Below are 21,597 nucleotides of genomic sequence, written 5' to 3' on the forward strand. Positions count from 1 at the left end.
TTGAGAAAGAACTCTATTAAACAGAAAAAAAAAAGTATATAGTTCATCTTTTCCCCACGCTTCCCCAAAAAGACCTATGACCATTAACCTGGATGACTATGCATTGAGGAAAGAGAAACAATCAGACTTTAGAGGAGTTGCTGGGGAGTGGCTCTGAATGGACACTAATTTCAGGAGTCCCAAACCAACATTGTATTATACCGATCCGAGTAGGGGCATAAGGAGGTCAAACGATGAATGAAGTTGTGGCTTAGGTGTGCCTCACAGGTCTGTCTCCTTTCTTCATCCATCCAAGACTTCTCCCTGGGAAGACCTACAGCTAGGCATGTGGATGCCAGTAGCTTCTATCTCCCGAAGACTATAATCCAAGAGCTCCCGGATATATATGTAAAAAAAAAAAATGGATTTCCAAATTTGAGAGGAGAAAGAAAATAAGAAGGGGTCATTTCCAAAATATCTGAAGCAAGATTACCAAAAGAATTATTCTAGGACCACCACAGAATCATTTGCTAGATTGTACCCTAGAATCACGTGAGCAGGAAACACCCCCACCCCATGCCCTTTAGTGAAGGAATGCAAACCAGAGTAACTGCGGAGTCATCAGCAGTGTCTGAATTCCAAGACCTTTGTAGACAACTTGCAGCACAAAGTGTTAGGTATTTTTTAAAATTATTTATTTATTTGAGAGAAAGAGAGAGAGAGGAGGAGGAGCAGGGGAGGGGCAGAGGGAGAAGCAGACTCCTCTTGAGTAGGGAGTCCAATGAGGGGTTCGATCCTAGGACCCCGGGATCATGACCTGAGCCCAATGCAGACACTTAACCGATTGAGCCACCCAGGTGCCCCAAGTGTTAGGTATTTTTGTGTCTATCCACTGTACACAGCAAGTCCTTGATGATTATTGTTCCTTGAAATATTGTGAGTTTTCAAGTAGTTTAGTCTGAAAATAAGGCTAATCAATATTCTTATAGTTTTATAAGTACTACCGTGCTCATAAAATAAAACTTTTTTTTTTCTGGAATGTAGTGCCAACATGCCATAATACAAATGCTTTACCCATCAGTTTATATACACTGTTCAACTCAACATACACAATTTAGTTTGTCATGTTATGATATGATGTGCAAGAAAGCTTGTAAGGATATGATCACCATAAAAAGGTGAGCATAAACATCACCAAACATTTTGTCTCTGAAGCATTTACCCTTCATATAAACTCCCTTGGCATTTATAGGATTCTCTTTAGGTGTCAGTCACCCATGCAGAAAAATTCTTCAGTTTTCCCCTGGCACTCAATGACCTACCAACTGAGCCTCCATTGTCTTGAGTCTCTGTATCTTTTGCAGCCCATCTCCCCAAACACACATCAGTATTTTACTTCTGTGATCACTGAGAGAAAACTTAATAGAGTAAACAACCTTTTGAGTATTTTATTATGTGCACTGGAAATACAAAAATAGATATTGAAATCTTATGTAATTTACAGTCAGGCAAGGGTGGAGGCATTATACAAATTTTCACTCAAAGACTGATATATGTAAGACGAAAAATGTGCTAAGTGCTGGGGAGGGGACTATAATGTTGGGATATTCGAACTTGTCATGGAGTTCAAGGAAGGATCCTTAAAAATTCAGCTTATCTATAATGTTTGAGAGTTCACTTGATGGAGAAGAGAGAAAAGAGAATTCCAGTTCAGGAAAAATGTCTGTAATGCAGTGTGGTGAAATTCTGTGAGTTCCTGAAGTTACTCTAATGGGGTTGTGGTGCTGGGAGTTTGGATAAGTTTGGTTTAATGTGGCTGTGGTGCTGGGAGTATGGCTAAGTTTTGTGTAGACAGACACTGACTAAGTAAGCAAGAATTAGACCTGACAAGGGATTTCTAATCTGTGTTATGGAGTTTGGTATTATTTTAAGAAAGATGTTGAAGTGTTTTCAAAAGAAGGGTTGTGTTGTCAGTATACGTATTTTTTAAATATCACCTAGGTTACATGTCAGAGAATAATTGAAATGGGTTAGGAGTAGACAGGAAGACCCTGTTATGGCACTTATTTAACATTTTAATTCTTTGCTATTAAGATTGTGAAAGCGATGAAGAGAAGAGGTCAGATTTGAGAGATATTTGGTAAAAAAGATGACAAGACTTGGTTTTGTGAGAGGCAGAGTGAAGAGCAGCCCGGAAGTGTGGGCCAGAGAGAGGGTGGTGACGAGACAGCTGGTTTATAGGTTGCATAATTTCTTGTGTGGTGTGCCATTGACTGAAATGCCGAGTTCTGGAAGGTTGTTCCTTTTGTGAGGACATTTAATGAATTATTTTTATACATTGAGTTTGAAATGCCTTTGAGATTTTAGATTTGATATGTTAAAAAAGCACTGGGATATGTGGGTCTGGTGATCAGGGAAGGACTGGGCCAGAGTTATAAATCTGATATGAATTGCTTTGTATGTGGTCATTGAAGCTGTAAGAAGCTAAGAGATTAGGTAAGGCTATTGTAGAGGCAAGATCTAGAGAAGATAAAGACTGAAGTTCCAAAAATACAGGCAAAATGAGAGTCATTGGTAATTGATAATTCAGATGAAAAAAATATTCGTTCTATCTACTCAGTTTCTATGACGTTTCATTTTCTCTATTTTCTTCCTACATCTCTGAGAAATAATACTATACCCATTTGAATGAAGACGCGCGCGCGTGCACACACACACACACACACACACACACACACACAGCCCTCTGGACTTTGATTCAGTCTGACGTCAAACTTCACGTGGCATCTTTCAGTCAGAGAAACGGAGACTGATTTTCAGCAGCGTGGATTACAGTTGACAAATCCAGTGATCATTTTGCTCACACTTTTTTCTGACTACCTTACTAGGAGACACCTGGGCACATTTCACGCTCCGGGTTATCGGTTTTTCTTCTATTGAAAACCTATAAAGAAAGAAAATGCTTATCTTTACATTAGCATATGTCCGGAGGCTGAAGAGGGCCTCAGAAAATACTTTCTAATTTTTAAAATAAAAATGTGAGCATGAAAACAACTTAATACACAGTATGATGGGTACAGTAATTCTTCCCACCCTCAGTTGTATTTCTCAAGAGAAGTTAATAGCTAACGATGATTAGTCAGAGATGTATATGGATGATGTTAAAAGGGCACCTCTGGTTTGCTCATTTAAAAATTATTGAAACGAGTGGAAATTTATATTTTGTAAACTAAACTTGGGCTCTTATAAGAAATTTTACACTTGTCAATTTACCTCTTAAATAAGATGATAAAATAAAAAGGCACTATTGGCAAGCCCCATATCACACCTAAATCTTCTGAGTGGGTGGAGTGAGATTTCTTTTTTTCCTCAACTTTCCAAGTAGACCATTCTATACATGTATTTATCAGATTATATGAGTTGGTCAGGAAATTTATACCTGTTTCCAACAACATCAGACACCTCTTTCTTGTCACACAATATGGGATTAAAACTGCAAGAAAGCTAAAATACAATGAACTCACAGATGGGGGTCGAAAGGGTTGTTGTCTACCCAGGCCCATGATTCCTTTCCAGGTGGAATTCTTAAGCCAATCCAGTAAAACACTGAAGTATTTAGGTACCTCCACAGGAAACTCTAAAGAGAATAGGAAATGTTATAAGAAACAACTGACTGATTCTTACAGATACAAAAAAAAGAAATGTCTCTAGTGAACCTTCTGTATGCTTGGCCCTGTGCTAGAAGCAGGGAATGGACAGGTAAGACATACATCACATTTTTTTTTCTTATTATTAAAAGATTTTATTTATTTATTTAAGAGAGAGAGAGAGAACGTGCAAGCACGAACAAGGGGGAGAGGCAGAGGAAGAGGAAGCAGACTCCCCACTAATCAGGGAGCCCCACATGGAGCTGGATCCCAGGACTCTAGGATCATGACCTGAGCCGAAGGCAGATGCTTAACCAACTGAGCCACCCACGTGCCCTTACTTCACATTTTTCTAACAGATGAGAGCAGAGGGACAAACTACTGTAGCTCAGCGTGGTGACAGTAAGATAGAATTATGTACGGTTGCAGGAAATACTAAGGCTGTGAAGTCTAACTTCCAAATTTGAGTCCCAACTCTACGATTTCCTACTGTGCATCTCTTAAATATTTTTACTTTTGTTTTCCCCAATCTCTGCAACTCAGATTATAACAGTACCTATTTCAAAGAGCTACTATTGTTTTGCTATTAAATAATATTATTATACACTGCCTGGCACATAATAAATTCTCATTTTATAAATGTTAGTGGGTATTGTTAAATACGAGTACGAAATAATATATAGAAAGCGGGGAATATACAGGGAAAAGTAAAGAAAGAAAGCAATATCTGAGCTAATGTGAGACATACTGTTCATAGGTTCTTAATATCTCTTTTTCTATAGTAATATAACTCCTGAGCCATATATATATGCCCAGAAGTAACGAAGGCTACGTTTCTCAGGCTCCCTTTCGGCTAAGTGTGACAATGTGACTGACCTAATTTCTGACTAATGGATTAGAATGGAAGTGATACTGAAATTCTAATCAAACATTTAAAAGGTAGGGCTTTATCCTTCCATTCAGCATTTCCCTCTTTTCTGACGGCTAGAACGTGGACGTGGTGGTGAATCAACTGGAAATAGGTAGACACAGACAGCACCCTACTAATGAGACCAGAAATCCATAGCTGTATGGACTACAGTGTGAGTGCCATGACCTATTGCATATATGAATAGACCGACTTCCCCCTATTTTAACACTTTGAAATTGGAAACATCAAACAATCTATGGCTTGTAGCAGTTTAATTGGGAACTTTCTTTTCACTTTTTAATTGTGCTAATGCTTTTAAGTATACTGATGTTACATCTTATAATTAGAAATGTTTTAGATTCAATAAACAAAGCACACATCGACCTTGCTTAAGCTACAGTGATTTTGGTCCTCCGTCATCTGCAGCCAAACTCATACGCTGTATGTCATAACTATTTGTAGGGAAATAAATAGTCATTAGGCATACAAGAGAAAGAATAGTGTTTTTCCATAGAATTATCTTAGCACTATGGCCAACAAATCAGTTGACTAAATTTTGATAGGCTTATTTCTGGTATCTCTATTCAGTTTCACTGATCTACATATCTCTCTTCTGCTAATTTTACACCATATTAACTAATTTTGCTTTATTGTAAGACTTGACATTTAGTAATGCACATCTTCCATTTCTTCCGCTTGCTTTGGGTCTAGTTTGCTCTTTTTCTAGTCTTTTATTTTTTTTAAAGAGAAGGTTAGATGATTGATTATCTTCTTTTCAAATGTAAGCGCTTAATGCTGTAAGTTTCCCTCTAAGCTACGTTTAAGCTGAAACCTGTGACTTTTGACGTTAAAATATTGTTTTCTTTTTTTTTTAAAGATTTTATTTATTTATTTGACAGAGACAGCCAGCGAGAGAAGGAACACAAGCAGGGGGAGTGGGAGAGGAAGAAGCAGGCTCATAGCGGAGGAGCCCGATGTGGGGCTCGATCCTGTAACGCCGGGATCACGCCCTGAGCTGAAGGCAGATGCTTAACCGCTGTGCCACCCAGGCGCCCCTAAAATATTGTTTTCATTCAATTCAGAGTATAGTTTTAAAATTTTCCTCTGATCACTTCTTCTTTTATCCATATGTTATTTAGAAGTGTGTTGTTTAATTTTCAAATATTTGGGAATTTTCCAAATATTACTCTGTTCCTAATTAACAGTTTAATTTTGTTATGGTCTGAGACATGTTTTGTATAATATCTGTATTTTAATTTTTTTAAAGTTTATTAGGTCTTCAAACATGGTCTGTCTTCATGAAAGATCTGGGTGTATTGAAAAAAAAATGTGTACCCTGCTTTTGTTGGATACAGTTTTCTATAAGATTAATTAGGTCGAATTGGTATTGTTCAGGTTATTTATTTATTTATGTTTTGGACTTGCTTTATCAGTTACTCAAAGAGGAGTGCTGACAACTCCAACCATAATTGTGAATTTCTCCATTTCCCTTTTTAGTTCTATCAGTGTTGACCTTGTTGCATATACATATATAATTGACCCCTGTTATGAGATTCAGGGGCCAGAGGGTGGAATATTATGGTCTGAATTGTGTCTCTCCAAAATTCATATGTTTCAGTCTTAACGCCCAGTACTTCAAAATATGACTGCACTCGAAGTCAGAGCCTTTAAAGAGGTCATTAAGCTGATGTAGGGCTATTAGAGTGGGTCTTAATTCAATCTGATTGGTGTCTTTATAAGAAAAATTTGGGCACACAGAGAGACACAGATGCACATACACAGAGGAAAGACCATGTGAAGACACAGTAAAAAGGTGGCCAGCTGAAAGCCAAGGAGAGAGTCATCGTGAGAAACAAAACCAGTCAATACCTTGATCTTGGACTTGCAGCCTTCAGAACGCGGAGAAATTAATCTCTGTTGCTTAAGTCATTAAATTTGTGGTACTTTGTTATGGCCGGCCTGGCAGATCACACGACCCCTTTATCATTATGCAATACTCCTCCTTGTTCTTGGGAGTGTCTTGTTTCTTCTTCTTCCTCTTCTTCTTCTTCTTCTTCTTCTTCTTCTTCTTCTTCTTCTTCTTCTTCTTCTTCTTCTTCTTCTTCTTCTTCTTCTTCCTTCTCTTTCTCCTTCTCCTCCTCCCCCTCCCCCTCCTCCTCCTCCTTTTTTTTTTTTATACCTCGTACTTGATTGTTGAAAGCTGTCTAGACTGTAGTGACTGGGTTAGCTAGTTTTGTGGCTAGAAATGAACATAGAGTTCCTTCTCCTGGGTCTTTCATGTGGGGTTTAAGTTAATCATTATGGGGGTGAGTTTGCCATTTATTATAACTCTGGTTACCCTCAGTGCGCCACAGGTTTCAAATTCCTGTAATGATATCTTGTGTTTCGTGGTTTTTGTTTGGTTGGTTGCCAGAGAAACGTCTCCTTGACCTGAGCGTTTGGGTTCCCTGTTGCACCACGCCTTAGAGAAGACCTCTCCGCACCTTCTGCTTCCCGCCCCCTCCCCCTGCCCCCGTCCCTGTCCCTCTCCCAGCAGCGTTCTTCTTGAATTCTTATTTGAAACCAGTTAGCGTGACAGTGAAAGGCAGCGGAGGCAGTGGTCTTGTTTGTTCTGATTATGCCTCAGCGTGAGGCAGCCACTCAGCTCTGTGTCTTCTCCAAGTGGCTTTCCCCCTTCTGCCGCCCCTCCCCGGATGGTAGCTGTGGTCCCTCGGTGCATTGTCGCCCCTCCCACAGGAGTATCTTTTGTCCCTAACCCTCTTTCCCACCTGCAGTGATGTTTCACCAGTGCCCTCAGGGTACCTGTCCTTCTCACCAACACACACATGAAAGCTGTTGTTCCACAGCGCAGAGAGCAGCTAGGGGACAAGGATCTAGATGGAATTCCTTGCCACTTCTGCATCATTGCTGTTTTCTTCTCCCAGGTCTGCACCACAATAGACACTTTTTAATGGTTCTTTCCAATCTTGAGAATCAGTGGTGTTCACAGAAAAAATAGCCTTCAAGGGATTGTAGAATTCCCCAATTTCTGCAGAGCCCAGGAGCTTCACACTGTTTTACCCACTTACACTCAGACTTAACTCATTTTTCAATTACTCGGACAGAGTTCTTCTTTCTGATGTCTGGTGTCGGATTTGTGTGTTCTAAGTAAGTGAGGGTGTGTCTTCTCTTCCACTGGTACCTGTTTCAACACAGATTTTTGGCCTTGCAAACTTAACTCTCCAATGGATTTGAAACAAGTTGGGAATTTAAAGTTAACTCGGCTCTTTCTCAATTAAAAGTTCTAGTAACATTTCTTCAAGATCTTTGCATCACAGAGTGAAAGCTATAAAACTCCTTGTTGGTTTTTTTTTCCTGTTTTTTGTTTAAATACTTCTTTTTCTTACTTTTCTTCTTCTTCCTCCCCTTCTTCCTCCTCTTTCTCCTTCTTTTTCTTTTTCTTTCTTTCTTTCTTTCTTTCTTTCTTTCTTTCTTTCTTTCTTTTCTTTCTCTTTCTTTCTTCTTTCTTTCTTTCTTTCTTTCTTTCTTTCTTTCTTTCTTTCTTTCTTTCTTTTCTTTCTCTTTCTTTCTTCTTTCTTTCTTTCTTTCTTTCTTTCTTTCTTTCTTTCTTTCTCTTTCTTTCTTTCTTTCTTTCTTTCTTTCTTTCTTTCTTTCTTTCTTTCTTTCTTTCTTTCTTTCTTTCTTTCTTCTTTCTTTCCATATGATGACACATGGGAATTTTAGGACTAATAGTTCCTTTTTTTTCCATTTTATTCTTAACTTATTTGAGAGCTGGAAAAGTATTTGCTAGAAAATTATTTTATGTTTCTTGGAGTAATTATTCTTCCATAATATATATTTTATCTGACTTTTACTTGTCTTTTTTTGGAAAAGTTTGGAAACAGAAATATGTATGCATAAATCTTAAGCTGATTCCTTTCTGATTCTTTTTTATCCATGAAAGATAACAATTGCATCTGGCCCATTCTTTCGCTTAGGAATAATGTGAAAGAGGTCATCTAAACAGGAAGAGGAAACTTTCTAACAAACTGAGGGTTGTTGGAGGGGAGGTGGGTGGGGGGTAGGGTTAAAATATTTAAAAAAATGTTGTCTCAGTCTACTGGTCTCCCTAGTCTGGTTTATCCATTGCCTAAAAGACATGTCTTTTCTGCATTTCAGCATCCTTCCCTTTAATGGTGAACAGGAAATAGATGAGTTTCTGAGTGAAATCTTTCATTGCATGATTTCCCGAGCAATGATTTATTATTTTTCCCTTTCAGAGCATTCTCATGAGAAACTTTCCAATTGATACTTGCTTCCCCTTTCTTGTCCTAAAATTGACCTTTTGGGGAAGAAAACAGATCTCTTTTCAGCTCTTAATCTATCCTGGATTTGGCTCATATTTGAATCATTTTGAACGGCATCTGCTAGCCTTACAGTTTGAGATTTGGGGTTACATTGGTTACAGCGAGAAGTTAGTTTACTTCTGTTTTTGTTTTTCTTGTGGTGGATTCCTGTGAAACTCTGGAGACTTTTTTTCTCTTCAGAAGTTTCAACAGCCGTGCCTTTCCTCCAGATGCCTACGTACGACTCAACCAGGGTTGTAAAGCACTGCTGGTCATTTGGTTTTCAGAAACGGAATCTTTGACATAACTTGTCATTCCAGTATACTAATCCTCATGCTGAGGACCCTTATTTGAGGCTTGCTAATTAACATCTCTATTGGCCTTATTAATTAAAGGTTTAGTTACCAACATTAATGTAGTAAAACTTCAATTTAAATTAAACCAGAGTTAGCAAAGTATTCTGCTCCAGGGAGAATGAAATGTTAATGAGGACTATTCTGTATTTCCTTTTTCTCAATTTCATCTTCATTTTAGCCTTTGGGAACATTGCAATAAACATGAGAGATGAGGTAAGATATTTACTGTCTTACATTTTACAGTGGAATCTAGTAAGCAGTGGGGATCTCTTGTGGAGAAGAACGTCGGTGTGCAGTACCAAATGTATTCCTTCAATCCATAGCCCCCCCAATAAAAGTCCAAAATAATTCTGTAATTCAATGATTCATTCAACCAACAATTGTGTAGTTAATAGCAATGAGGTTTAAAATTTATTTCATAGAAATTTTCAAATATATGGGATGCCTGGGTGGCTCAGTTAATTAAGTGTCTGCTTTGGCTCAGGTCATGATCCCAGGGTCCTGGGATCCAGTCCTGCACTGGGCTCCTTGCTCAGCAGGGAGCTTGCTTCCCCCTCTGCCTGCTGCTCCCCCTGCTCGTGCTCTCTCTCAGACAAATAAATAAATAAATAAATAAATCTTTAAAAAAATAGATTTTCAAATATGTAGCACAATGACTGCATTGAAAATGTGAAGGATGCTATAACTTTCATATCTCACCATATCAATGATGTCTTGAATCACCATGAGATGTGAATTTTTCATGACACAGTCATTTTTGCTTTCATCCCAAGATTTCTTATCTTCAGCAACCCAGTAACATTTTCCCCCATGTAGCTTCCAGTCTTTAGAGGGGCATGATTTATGAGCACTGGAAAAATTGAAAGAAACTGGAAGGAACAAGGATAAGTAAATAAAAGAAACCCAGAGCTGTATCCCTAATATCATATACTGATGAAGGCCTCTCAAAATTTGTTATGGTCTAAAGTCTCTTTTTCTAGATTTTATTTATTTATTTATTTGAGAGAGAGAAAGAGAGAGAGCAAGTGAGCACATGAGCATGGGCAGAGGGAGAGGGAGAAGCAGACTCCCCTGCCAAGCAGGGAGCCAGACGCAGGGCTCCATCCCAGGACCCTGGGATCATGACCTGAGCTGAAAGCAGATGCTTAACTGACTGAGCCACCCAGGCACCCCTGTCTAAAGCCTTTTTTTGACAAAAGTATGTGGTTTTCTCCAAGTGGATTTGGAAAAAATAAGGATGAACAGACTTGCCACCACGCATATATTCATTCTTTCTTCCTTTCTTTTTCTGTTTAATTCATTCACTTAAAAATACATCATGTTCTCAATCAGCAAAACAATGTCCCAGGCACTAGGATCAAACACTGAACGTCCAAGTCTCAGAGAGAGAAAAATTTTAAAGGAAAAGTAGAAATTAGAGGTTTCAATTAGTGATCCACCAATGAACCGGACATTTATTACACTGGAATAATTTTTCTTTGGCAAAATTTGTGTAATATGTGGTCCCCCAAACTCAAGATAGATTGATACTTCCATACACAAAAGGATCTTGACATCCAAAAATGTGCTTGTAATAGGTAGTTTTAATTTATAATATTTACCAGTTGATCTAGATGATGACACATAGGCATCCTAGATACACCAAAACTTTACGGCCCCTCAAATAAATACCCTTTAAAAACACACACATACTTATACACACACAATGACCTGAAGCCACTGAACTGTGAACAAAAGCAGGCAGATTTTGGAGGGGAAGTGACACTTGAAATAGGTACAACAAGGCAAAAGTTTCTCATTTTTACAAATTTTACCTTAAGACAGGACAATGCTGGTGTCATGTAGAGTGAATAAAATTTCAGGGGCCAATCTGCAATCTTTCTAGCCTAAAATACCAGAGAACAGAGTTTGGGGCAACCACAGATGCTAAAAATGAAGGATGAACCCCATAAATGAGAAAATGTAAAGGACGTGCACCAAGTTCTAGGTCTAACATTTTTCCGAGTTCCTGGCTGATGCATGTGAAAGCTACATTCCAGCTAAGGATTAAAGAACTGGTTTGAGATTAGAGCTGCTGCCCAAAAGATAGAAATTAAAATTTGAGTCCAACTATACCAAGTCCCTGCTAAAATAGGAAAAATCAACATTGCTTGGAGAAGTACAACAGAATCCGTAGAATTCTTAACATCACTTTCACAATGTCCAGGGCACAATCTCAAATCATTTAACATAAGAAAAACCAGGAAAATAGGACCAATTCAAAAGAGAAGGGGATTCAGTGCAGCCCAAGAGAAAAATGATGCAGACATTAGAATTATCACCAAATATTCTGAAGCAGCTGTTTTAACTATGCTCAAGTATGTGAAAGAAAATATGCTTGCAATTAAAAGGTAAGATACTTCCAAGAAATAGAGAATTTTGAATATCATTAGGAAATGAAATTTATGATCAAGGATACATAACATGAAAGCTTCATTAGATTGGCTTAAAAGCAGAGAAGTAGCAGAAAACAATGGTTAGTGAATTTGAAATTGTCCAATATAAAAAACAGGGAAAAAAGTTGGAAAAATTGTAGACTCTCAAGGATTTGCAGGGCAATAAAAAAAATATCTAACATATATGAAATTGAAGTCCAAGGGATGCCTGGCTGGCTCAGCTGGTTAAGTGTCTGCCCCTGACTCAGGTCCTGATCCCAGGGTCCTGGGATTGAGTCCCACATGGGGCTCCTTGCTCAGCGGGGAGCCTGCTTTTCCCTCTGCCTGCTGCTCCCCCCTGCTTGTGCTCTCTCTCCCAATCTGACAAATAATTTAAAAAAAGCTCTTAAAAAAATGTAAGCGAAAAAAAGAAATTGAAGTCCTAGAATCAGAGGAAAGAGAAATAAGGGGAAAAAAAAGGATAATAGCTAAAATTTCTCCAAATTATTTAATTTATAAATTTATACTTTCAAGAAGCTCATCAAACCCTATCAGGATAAATATGAAGAAAATCATAGGTAAAAATAAAAATAAATTGCTTAAAACCAAAGATAGAGAAAAATCTTGAAAGCAGAGAAAAATTGCATGCCTTTTACAGGGATACAATAATTTAAAAAAAAACAGACCTCATTCTCATCATGAATTATAGGGGGACAGAATATAGTGAAAAATGTCTTCAAATTGTTGAAGGGAACTAAGAAACAGACGCTTAACTATAGAGGACAAACTGACGGTTACCAGAGGGGAGGTGGGTGGGGGAATGAGTGAAGTAGGTGATGGGGATTAAGGAGGGCACTTGCTGTAATGAGCACTGGGTGATGTATGGAAGTGTTGAATCACAGTATTGTACACCCAGAACTGATACTACACTGTATGTTGACTAACTGGAATTTAAATAAAAACTTTAAGAAATTGTTTAAGGGAAAAATAACTGTCAACAAAATATTCTCTATCCAATGAAAATATCTTTCTAAAATCATGGCAAATTTAAGACACTTTCAGATGAAAGAAAACTAAAAGGATCCATTATCAAATAGTCACTACAATGGATGTTAAAGGAAGTTCTTCAGGCTGATGGGAAATGATTCTAAATGGAAACTTTGATATTGAAGAAAGAACAACATCACAAACATACAGGTAAAACTAAAAGCATAAGGTGAGCAATGTGTATTCAAAAGACTTTTGTTTTTGCTTTCAATACTAAGTCCACATACTCGTCTCACTTATACAGTTCTTCTTTAGATTGATATAATACACCAAATCCAAATCTTTCCAGGCAATAATGCCAAAGATATGCTATCATTATAGCTAAAGACACAGCAACAATGCAACTGGGACTTTTAAGAACATATTTAATAAGAAACTACTAATTTTCACTTCTGTATTTCTGATAGTAGATACCTTGACTAGATAGGATGAAGCAGTGCTTCCCAACCATTTTTGTATCATGGAATATTTAAAAAGTATTTCTAAAGTATAGCAAGATAAATCAATAAAAGTCTACAGTCTACCAATTAACCACCTGGATCTTTATAGCTCAAGAACCTTAATACATACAAATGTTAGGGCACACCATTGAAAACACTCTGTTTTGAAGATACTTTTGCTAGAAGATAATTAGATCCTAAAAGAATTAGATTAAAAAGTATTGCTTAGTGTGTAAGAAATAAGGGAAATAGCTAAATTGAGGCACTTAGCTAGAGGTGGAAAGGGGAAGTGTTTGCATAAGTGAGTTCATAAGGCAAGGTTCCCCTCAAGGCTACTGATTTATATCTGTGCTACGGTCATAAGACCAAACCCTGGGTTCACCAAAAGGTGATGGAGTGAGTCAGTGAGACTGATTAGTCCAGGGTCTTCAAAAGTGCCTCAAGTCATCTAATCATTAGCTCCTCACTGCCTCCCTGCAGATGAAAATGTAAATCATCTTTGCAAGAAAATATCTTTAAATTTTTTTAAGCAATTCCATCAACTGAAATCATTCAAATTAAAATAAAAACATACCAAATACTTTAAAAAACACGCAACATAGTAGGAAAGACAAACAGCAGATTTGGTCACCAAAGACTTTAGGTATTTAAAAAATCATATGTATCATAAATAATAATGCTTTAAATTATTTTAAGCAATAAAACAGTAAGTAAAAAAAAGATCAGATAACAGGAGAGTATCAAAAGCTAACAAGCTTGTTTGAGAATAAGTCCTTAGGACTGAAAACTCTGATCATTGGGGGAGCCTGGGTGGGTCAGTTGGTTAAGCCTCTGACTCCTGGTTTCAGCTCAGGTCATGATCTCAAGGTCATGACCTGAAGGTCATGAGATCGAGCCCTGGGTCCAGCTCTGGGTGGAGTCCACTTGCTTCTCTCCCTCTCCCTCTCCCCCTCTTCCCGCTCTCTCTAAAATAAATAAGTAAATAAATATCTTTTTTAAAAAAGAGAAAACTCTGATCATTGAAATTAGACTCCATGAATAAGTCTGTAGCATAGACACAGGAAGAGAGAGCATTTGTAAGCTGCAAGATATACCTGAAAACATTGCCTTCAGCACAAATTGACAACCATGTAAGTGAAATGGAGGAGCAAAGGCCTATTGCACATCTAAATTCTAGATTTAGATTCTAGAAAGAAAATAGAAGGTTGACAAAGCATTAGAAATGATGGCTGAATAGATCTATTAAGTTTTACTTCACCTATTTTCAAGTTTTATTATTTTGTTAAGATCAAATTTAGAATTGATATCCTTCCCTGATGAATTGATCTAGGACTCTAGGAGCGGTGGCTTACACATCTGTAACAATAGGATGAGTATTAGAAAACAGGTTTAGGTTGCCTGGGTGGCTCAGTCTGTTAGGTTGTCTGCATTTAGCTCAGGTCTTGATCCCAGGGTCCTGGGATCCAGTCCTGCCTCATACAGCTCCTTGCTCAGCGGGGAGTCTGCTTTTCCCATTGCCTGCCACCCCCCCTGCTTGTGCTCTTTCTCTCTCTCTCTCTCTCTTTCTCTGACATATAAATAAATAAAATCTTAAAAAAAAACAGGTTTGACAGAATTTAAAGCTAAGGGTTTATTTGATATGACTATTACCACCTCTGTAGTGGGTATAGTACACTGCAGTGCCTTTGCTCTGGGGATAGTATCTCACAAAATTTGCCCTCATAGTCACACAAGTTAAAAAAAAAATGAACATACGTTGTATCAGAAAATTTTTAGACTGCGGTCAAGGGGACTTGGAAATAAGTCTAATTTAATGTTTTAATGAATTCCCAGAATTTGTATGTACTCTAAATTACGGACTGGTAAGTTTTTCTAATAGAATTACACCCGGATGTTCAAAAGAAGAATGGTATACAGTTTTCTATAGGGAATTAAGAATTAAATTAACAGATCTAAAAATGTAATAAAACCACTGGAAAAAAAGAGAGCAGAAAGGCTGAATAATTGTTTTCTTGACTTTTAAAAGTGTGCAAATATGAGAAAGCAAGAGAAAGATTAACGTAATATTACCATTTACAATTGTTTTGCATGTAATAACATTACCTGGTAAGGAAACAATAGACCAGTATAATCATGAACTTTAAGAATGAAAATATTTTGACTACATTCTGCACTTGCACATGCCCCAATAGAAATAAAAATGATAAAATGCAATTATTTCAATGAAATACCTTTTCATTAATCTAGAACTCTTTATAAGCTCATTTTTCTCATTGGCCTTGGATAGTTGAATATTTTTGTCATGGACTCTAATGGGTCCATAGAAAACAATGATCTAAACCATCCCTCTATAGGGGTAGAGGAATCTCTCTTTTCAAATGTATTCCAGTCAAACCAATGCTACTGTCCATGTATGGTTACTCAGGAATTAGACAAGATAAAATAATGTTACCTGTTGAGGTGATTGCTCCAGATTTATTTTTCCCAGTACAGAATTTCTCCTTTGATTCATTTTCCACTGTATTAAGTCTTGCAGATTTGAACTGGGTAACTGATGAAAGAAGAAACATATTTTCCTAATTAAATAAAAAGCATAAAACCATTGGGTTCTAGTGACTCTCTAAGGTTAAATAATGTAGAAATTCTATAGTAAGTTAAGTAATTAAAAACTTAAGGGGAAAACAACACTATTTTTCCAAGATTTGAACTTTCCTTTGCATTCTTATTAATTTTATTAATGTCAACTTTAGCGAAAATGGAAAAAAAATACAATCTGGCACCAGAGGTATAGTCACCTAATTTTTTTCCTGGAGTTTTCATATTTATTTTAATAAACACAAAATGATCAGCTGTGGCTATAAGCCTCATTTGCATAGTTTGTGTTTAGTGACATATTGTTAAATTATATCCAGTGTCACCTGATTCAGGGGGATGATTTTATGTGTTTTGGTTTGGTTCATAATTCTGTTTCCTTCAAGATTCTGCATGTAAACGCTGCATATAGAAGAGTAGGGTGAGCCCAGAGTACTTTTTCTCCAATGAGGAAGGTATCTTTTTTTCTGAGGGCCATTTAACTGAAATTACCATTGGTAACTTTCAATTTCATAATAGTGTGTATTAGGCAGTTAAATCTTTAAAATCTATTTTGGTAATGAATCTGTTAGTAACAAACAAATATATTTTATTAAAAAACTGCTATTTTAGTAACAAACAAATCTATTACCTTAACATAACAGAAATATGTAGAAGAGATTTTTCATGTTAATTATTTTTGCTCCCCTCTGCCCTAATTTATAACTGTAATTAGACAATAAGTTATGTTAAACTAGTCATGTATTTTTTCTGCGGCTTAGGTGTTCATCTCAACCAGAGGCTTGACCTGGACTTCTAGCTCTTTCCAATTCTGGAATTCTATCACAGTGCCTATTTATTTGTAACTTCCAATGCCATTCATAATTGCCAATATCATTCACAAGGGTTCTTTGACATAGGCAGGTATGCATTGTCCTGCTCTAGGGTTTCATCTGGAAGCCTGAATTCCTTGGAATATATATAATCTGTATATTACCTTGGTTCTATAGATATATGTGAAGAACTTTTCTCCAAGCATTTATTCAATAATTAAAATATTTGCTATCTGAATATTGGATTATGCTGTTATGTCCAAAGTACAGGAGTACAACTTTTAAATGCTGAATTTAGTTGATTAATTGTAGGCAAATTTCTCATCTGTTGATACAAGATTGATGGTGCCCAGAAGTAGCTAATACAAATAAACTTACACAGAAATATACTACATAATTTAATTTCCTTTCATCTGAATGTAGAGAAGCTTGTGTATAGCTCACTATCAAACTACATTGTGTGATTTTGATCATAAAATATAAACAAATTCTTGACTTCTCTTTCCTTTATCAGTGAAATAAATCCATATGACATCACATGCTGAAGTTCTATGAAAAAATCTCTAATTTTAACTTTTTCAAATTTCATACATTTTGTGAAGTTGTACTGTATTGTTCAGGAACCACTTGAATAGCAAAAACAATTACAACGGGTCATTAGAGACAAATACTTCAGGATAAATGAATAATTTTGATAATTACTTACCCAAAACGCTCAGCACGATTACTGTTACACAGAGGATGACGATCATTGCACATCCGACTTTCAGGAAAATTCCATGATGGTGAGGATCTAGAAAATTGGATAGATTGGACAGATAAAATTGGATAGTAAGCCCAGCAGGTAAATCCTTATATAGTTAGAGGTAAGAGGGAGCTGAATAAACTTTCTTGGTTATCATGCTTCTAAGTTACTTTCCTTTGAAATACATAGCCCCCTCTTCTCATGTGCACACATGCACAGAACATATTTGGTTTCCTGGTTTGGGAAGAGGGGACCTATAAAACTGTGAATGGATATGAATTTTTGTTTGTGGGTTCATCATACATGTTCCACAGCATTAATCCTACAATGATCTACTCTCTACAGTCCTACGTTTTTATATAAGACTGAGAACCTCCAGATTCTCTAAGTTTTTTGACAACACCCACCTATTTGGATGCATCCATTCTTTTCTCTCTTATGTACTGTGCCTACTTACTGTGATACAAACTGTAATTTCATTCATTTTTATTGTAAAATAAAAGTACTCTTAAGGATTACCTTGTCCAACATCTATATATTTATGGGGATATTCAAGTCCACAATCACACGGTTATTTGATAACAGAGCTGACATCAGGCTTCAGCTCTCCCGACTACCAAATAAGAGGCTGGTTTGCTTTCCATACCATCTCATTGCCTTTTATTACTCAGAAGATAATAATAAATCAGAAAAAGAAGCGGGGATTATTAGCTTCGGCTGAGAGTTAAAACAACAGTCTCTAATCCAAAATAATTGCAGTGTATCAATTCCACTAGATATATGATATATGCAAATATACACACAATACACTGAGAAAGTAATAGAATAACTGATGTTGAAATATAACCAATTATAAAGTTAAGCATCAAGACCAATTAACCTGAATGCTTGTTTATTATTATACAGTACTTTGTTCTATGTTCAAATTATTACTGTTGTTAAATAAAACATCTTTCATGGAAGCTTATTAATTCTCAGAACATAAAATATCCATGTATTTTCATTTATGATGTAAAACAGTGCAAATTGTGCCAGTCAAGGCAATTCCAAGAAGGTTATGCTATCACCACATGTTTTTAATATAAACAACTAAGGTTACAAACCTAAGAACTTACAGAATAAAATTTCAGATTTCATTAAAATACTGATGTGAGGGATATTAGGTCATTCTTTTAGGCCCTAAAGTAAGATTTATGAAAAGCATGAATTTCTTAATTTTAGCCTGGGATAGTCCCAGTGGAATCATACTTTCTCACTGATAATCAGCTCAATTTCATCATGACAGACTTCTTTGTTTTATCTTAGCGAACCAATGAACCTGTAATATCTATTGAGTGTCTCATGAGATCCATTTATTTATTTATCCACTTATACATTCATCTACTTACCAAGCATCTACTGATTGCCTGCTATATACTTGGTACTGTGTGAGATGCTGGGAATATGAAGATTAAGAGATTAGGGAAAGGGTCTCAGGACATATGAGGCTCTGAAGTGGTAAGGAATATGGTAACTTTAAGGAGCAAAGAAGACAATAGCCAGAGAAAAATAAGTAAAACATAAGGAGTTAGAAGAGGAAGACTAGGACCATGTCATATCATATGTAGGGCTCTGTGGGACTTGACAATTCAGTGTATCAAATAATTCCTTCCATCTACAATGATATGACATATGAGACATAACATAAGTTACATGAGTAACTTAATCTTTATATATTTATGTGTTCTCTTTTTAATATTAGTAGATTGGACTAGACAGCATTAAACATGTTATCCCCAAATCTCTAAACCAGGAAGGAAGTAAGTTCTATCTGTAAACAAAAAGGAAATCAAACCCTAGAATACAGAATTGAAAATACTGGTTTTGTTGCTTGAAGTGAGCTAACATAACTTCTAGGAAATTAGTTTTTATGGGTGGGAGAATAAGAAAGCAACTCTAGTCCACATTATTTTTCAAATTAAGTTCTGTCTTCTCACAGAAAATGAAAGCACCCAGTCTAGGGAGAAAAGAAAGTGGATAAGTTTTTATTGGGCAAAGTCAGAGAGTTAATGTTTAATAATAAGGAGTAATATGCTTTTGCACCCAGAGAAAACCACACCTCAAATTCATTTGGTAACTGCAAATTAAAAAATATAAAAGAAGAAATACATTCTTTGGAAATATAGAAAAACAAAACATTAAGTTCATTCCACAAGGGCAAATGAAATGAGGAGACTTAAGTTATATAAACATTTTATATAAACTTAATAATATAAAAAACTCTTATCCTAGAGAAAAGAATAGAAACGCACCATGAAAATTTCCCTAATACTTTAGAGGATAAAAAACACACTGAATATGAAAACCTATCATCTTTGAGGTGGCTTGTGTTTAAGGTACAATGTTATCTTTATCTATTTGCTTTCTCTTCATATTCCACAAATATTCTATTACTCAGAGATTCATTAATTCTAAACTTCATGAAATAAAATAGTAGCATTTTGTGTCTCCTTAGTTTAGTTTAATATTGTTATCCTATCAATATGCAAATTTCAAAAAGATAATTAACAATGTGAATTATAGACAAGTCCTCTTTTCCTTTGTGTAAGTGAATTTATCATATTATATTAAAAGGACAGATTGAATGAGGGGTACATAACGGTGTAAAGAAAGGGGTCATAAATATAGATGTCACAGTATGAGTGTAAGTGTTCACTGTAAGAAATAATAAGAGAAGAAAGGCTATGAAAATCAAAAGCAAAGTTCAACTCATCCCTCTGCCCACCTCCCCTCCACTAACCCTCAGTTTGTTCTCTATAGCTAAGAGTCTGTTTTCTGGTTTGCCTCTCTCTTTTCCCCTCCGCCATGTTCATTTGTTTTGTCTTTTAAATTCCACATATGAGTGAAATCATATGGTATTTGTCTTTCTCTGACTGACTTATTTCGTTTAGCATAGTACTCTCTTAGCTGCATCTACAGTGTTGTATGTAAGTGATGAATCACCAGATTCTACACGTGAAACTAATATTACAGCTGGAATTTAAATAAAAACTTGAAAAAGAAAAGAAGAAAATAAAATTACAGCTAACTTTGTTTCATTAAAAACATTCACTCTTAGTCTTGCATTCAACCAATTTTTCTTGGAATCCAGTCTTCTAACAATTTTTAGTAAGACATATGCAAATGCAGGATAGAGATAAAAGAGAATAAAAGTAAAATATCAATTTTAAAAGGACCCCTAAAGCCAACTTACCAGATTTCTGAAGTGAGGATGAATTTTCTGAAGAGAAAGTCCTATCAATTTTAACATCAGCATAGACTATGTCTCCAGCCATTGCACGTATTAAAAAGAGAGAGAAGACAAAAAATGATGTTATTCTGTAGGGAGTCTCATAGTTCTGCAAATAAACTTCTGGTAAGTCAAATAAATCAAGATGGGCAATGTTCTTCTGCTTTCCCAAATTCGGTGAATTTCCTCTATGACTATAGGACAAAAGCAATGTGTTCAGTCTTACCAAGCAAGCTAACAGATATTCGAACACTTCATGATATGGAAGAAAATTACTATTCATACAGCAGTTTCTTCTTCTACAGTTAGTTTTCTAAGTTTGGAATAATTTTAACTTTTAATACCATAGAAGATATCATACCCCTTTTTTCTTCTATAAACCACTTCCTGTTTCAGTTCAGACATAAATTCTCTGGTGGAAACTCTGATCATTCAGCATTTTCTCCCAAGTGGAATAGCAATTTAGAAGGGAGGACAAAGAAAAGGGATTTTATTTTGGAGGTGCTAGAAATGCATCTTCTCATCCTGAAATGCATTGCATTTACTTAGGTAATACCTTTTTTTTTTTTTTTGTACCTAGGTAAAAATTCCTTTAAACTTTTTTCTTCTCTCATGTGCTTTGTAATATTAGTGTCAAACTGAGTCAAAGCATGGATTCTGCAGAGGATTTCCAAACTGGAAAATTATATTTAAGAGACAGAAAGAAACTCTGTCAAAATAACTCAAGGTTGCATCATAAAAAAAATAAATTTTATGTTTAAATAAGGTTCATAGAATTTTCCTTTTGAGTGCAATATAGGAAACATAGATTCTAATCTCCTGGTTCTTCTAAAGCTCCATTAAAATTATATTAAAGGAATAAAAATTTAAAAGTCTAAAACAATAATGAAAAATAAGTGACTTCTAACAGATAAGAAAAGATAGAGATATGATCATTGATGAAACAAAGCAGAAGAAAGTGAAGTCTAGAATAAGCAGAGGGAGATACTTGAGGAGGGACAAGCCACCTGTGAAACCTTCATAAGACTCAGAGCTCAGAAATATCAGATATGAAAAATGACA

The 21,597-nt window shown here is 36.0% G+C and overlaps 1 protein-coding gene across 1 annotated transcript; it reads right to left on the reverse strand.

Annotated features, from left to right (window-relative positions):
- Window positions 1–1,412: 1,412 nt before the first annotated feature.
- CLECL1 (C-type lectin like 1) lies at window positions 1,413–20,833 on the reverse strand. Its single transcript, XM_008697480.2, is given in 8 exon segments — window positions 1,413–2,923; window positions 3,504–3,616; window positions 9,917–10,086; window positions 15,571–15,669; window positions 17,229–17,315; window positions 20,500–20,735; window positions 20,737–20,779; window positions 20,782–20,833. Coding segments are annotated over 8 exon segments (900 nt in total). The 5' UTR covers window positions 20,819–20,833; the 3' UTR covers window positions 1,413–2,808.
- Window positions 20,834–21,597: the final 764 nt, after the last annotated feature.

Source organism: Ursus maritimus, unplaced genomic scaffold (genome assembly GCF_017311325.1).
Source record: "Ursus maritimus isolate PB19 unplaced genomic scaffold, ASM1731132v1 scaffold_26, whole genome shotgun sequence".
In the NCBI taxonomy this organism is placed as follows: Eukaryota; Metazoa; Chordata; class Mammalia; order Carnivora; family Ursidae; genus Ursus; species Ursus maritimus.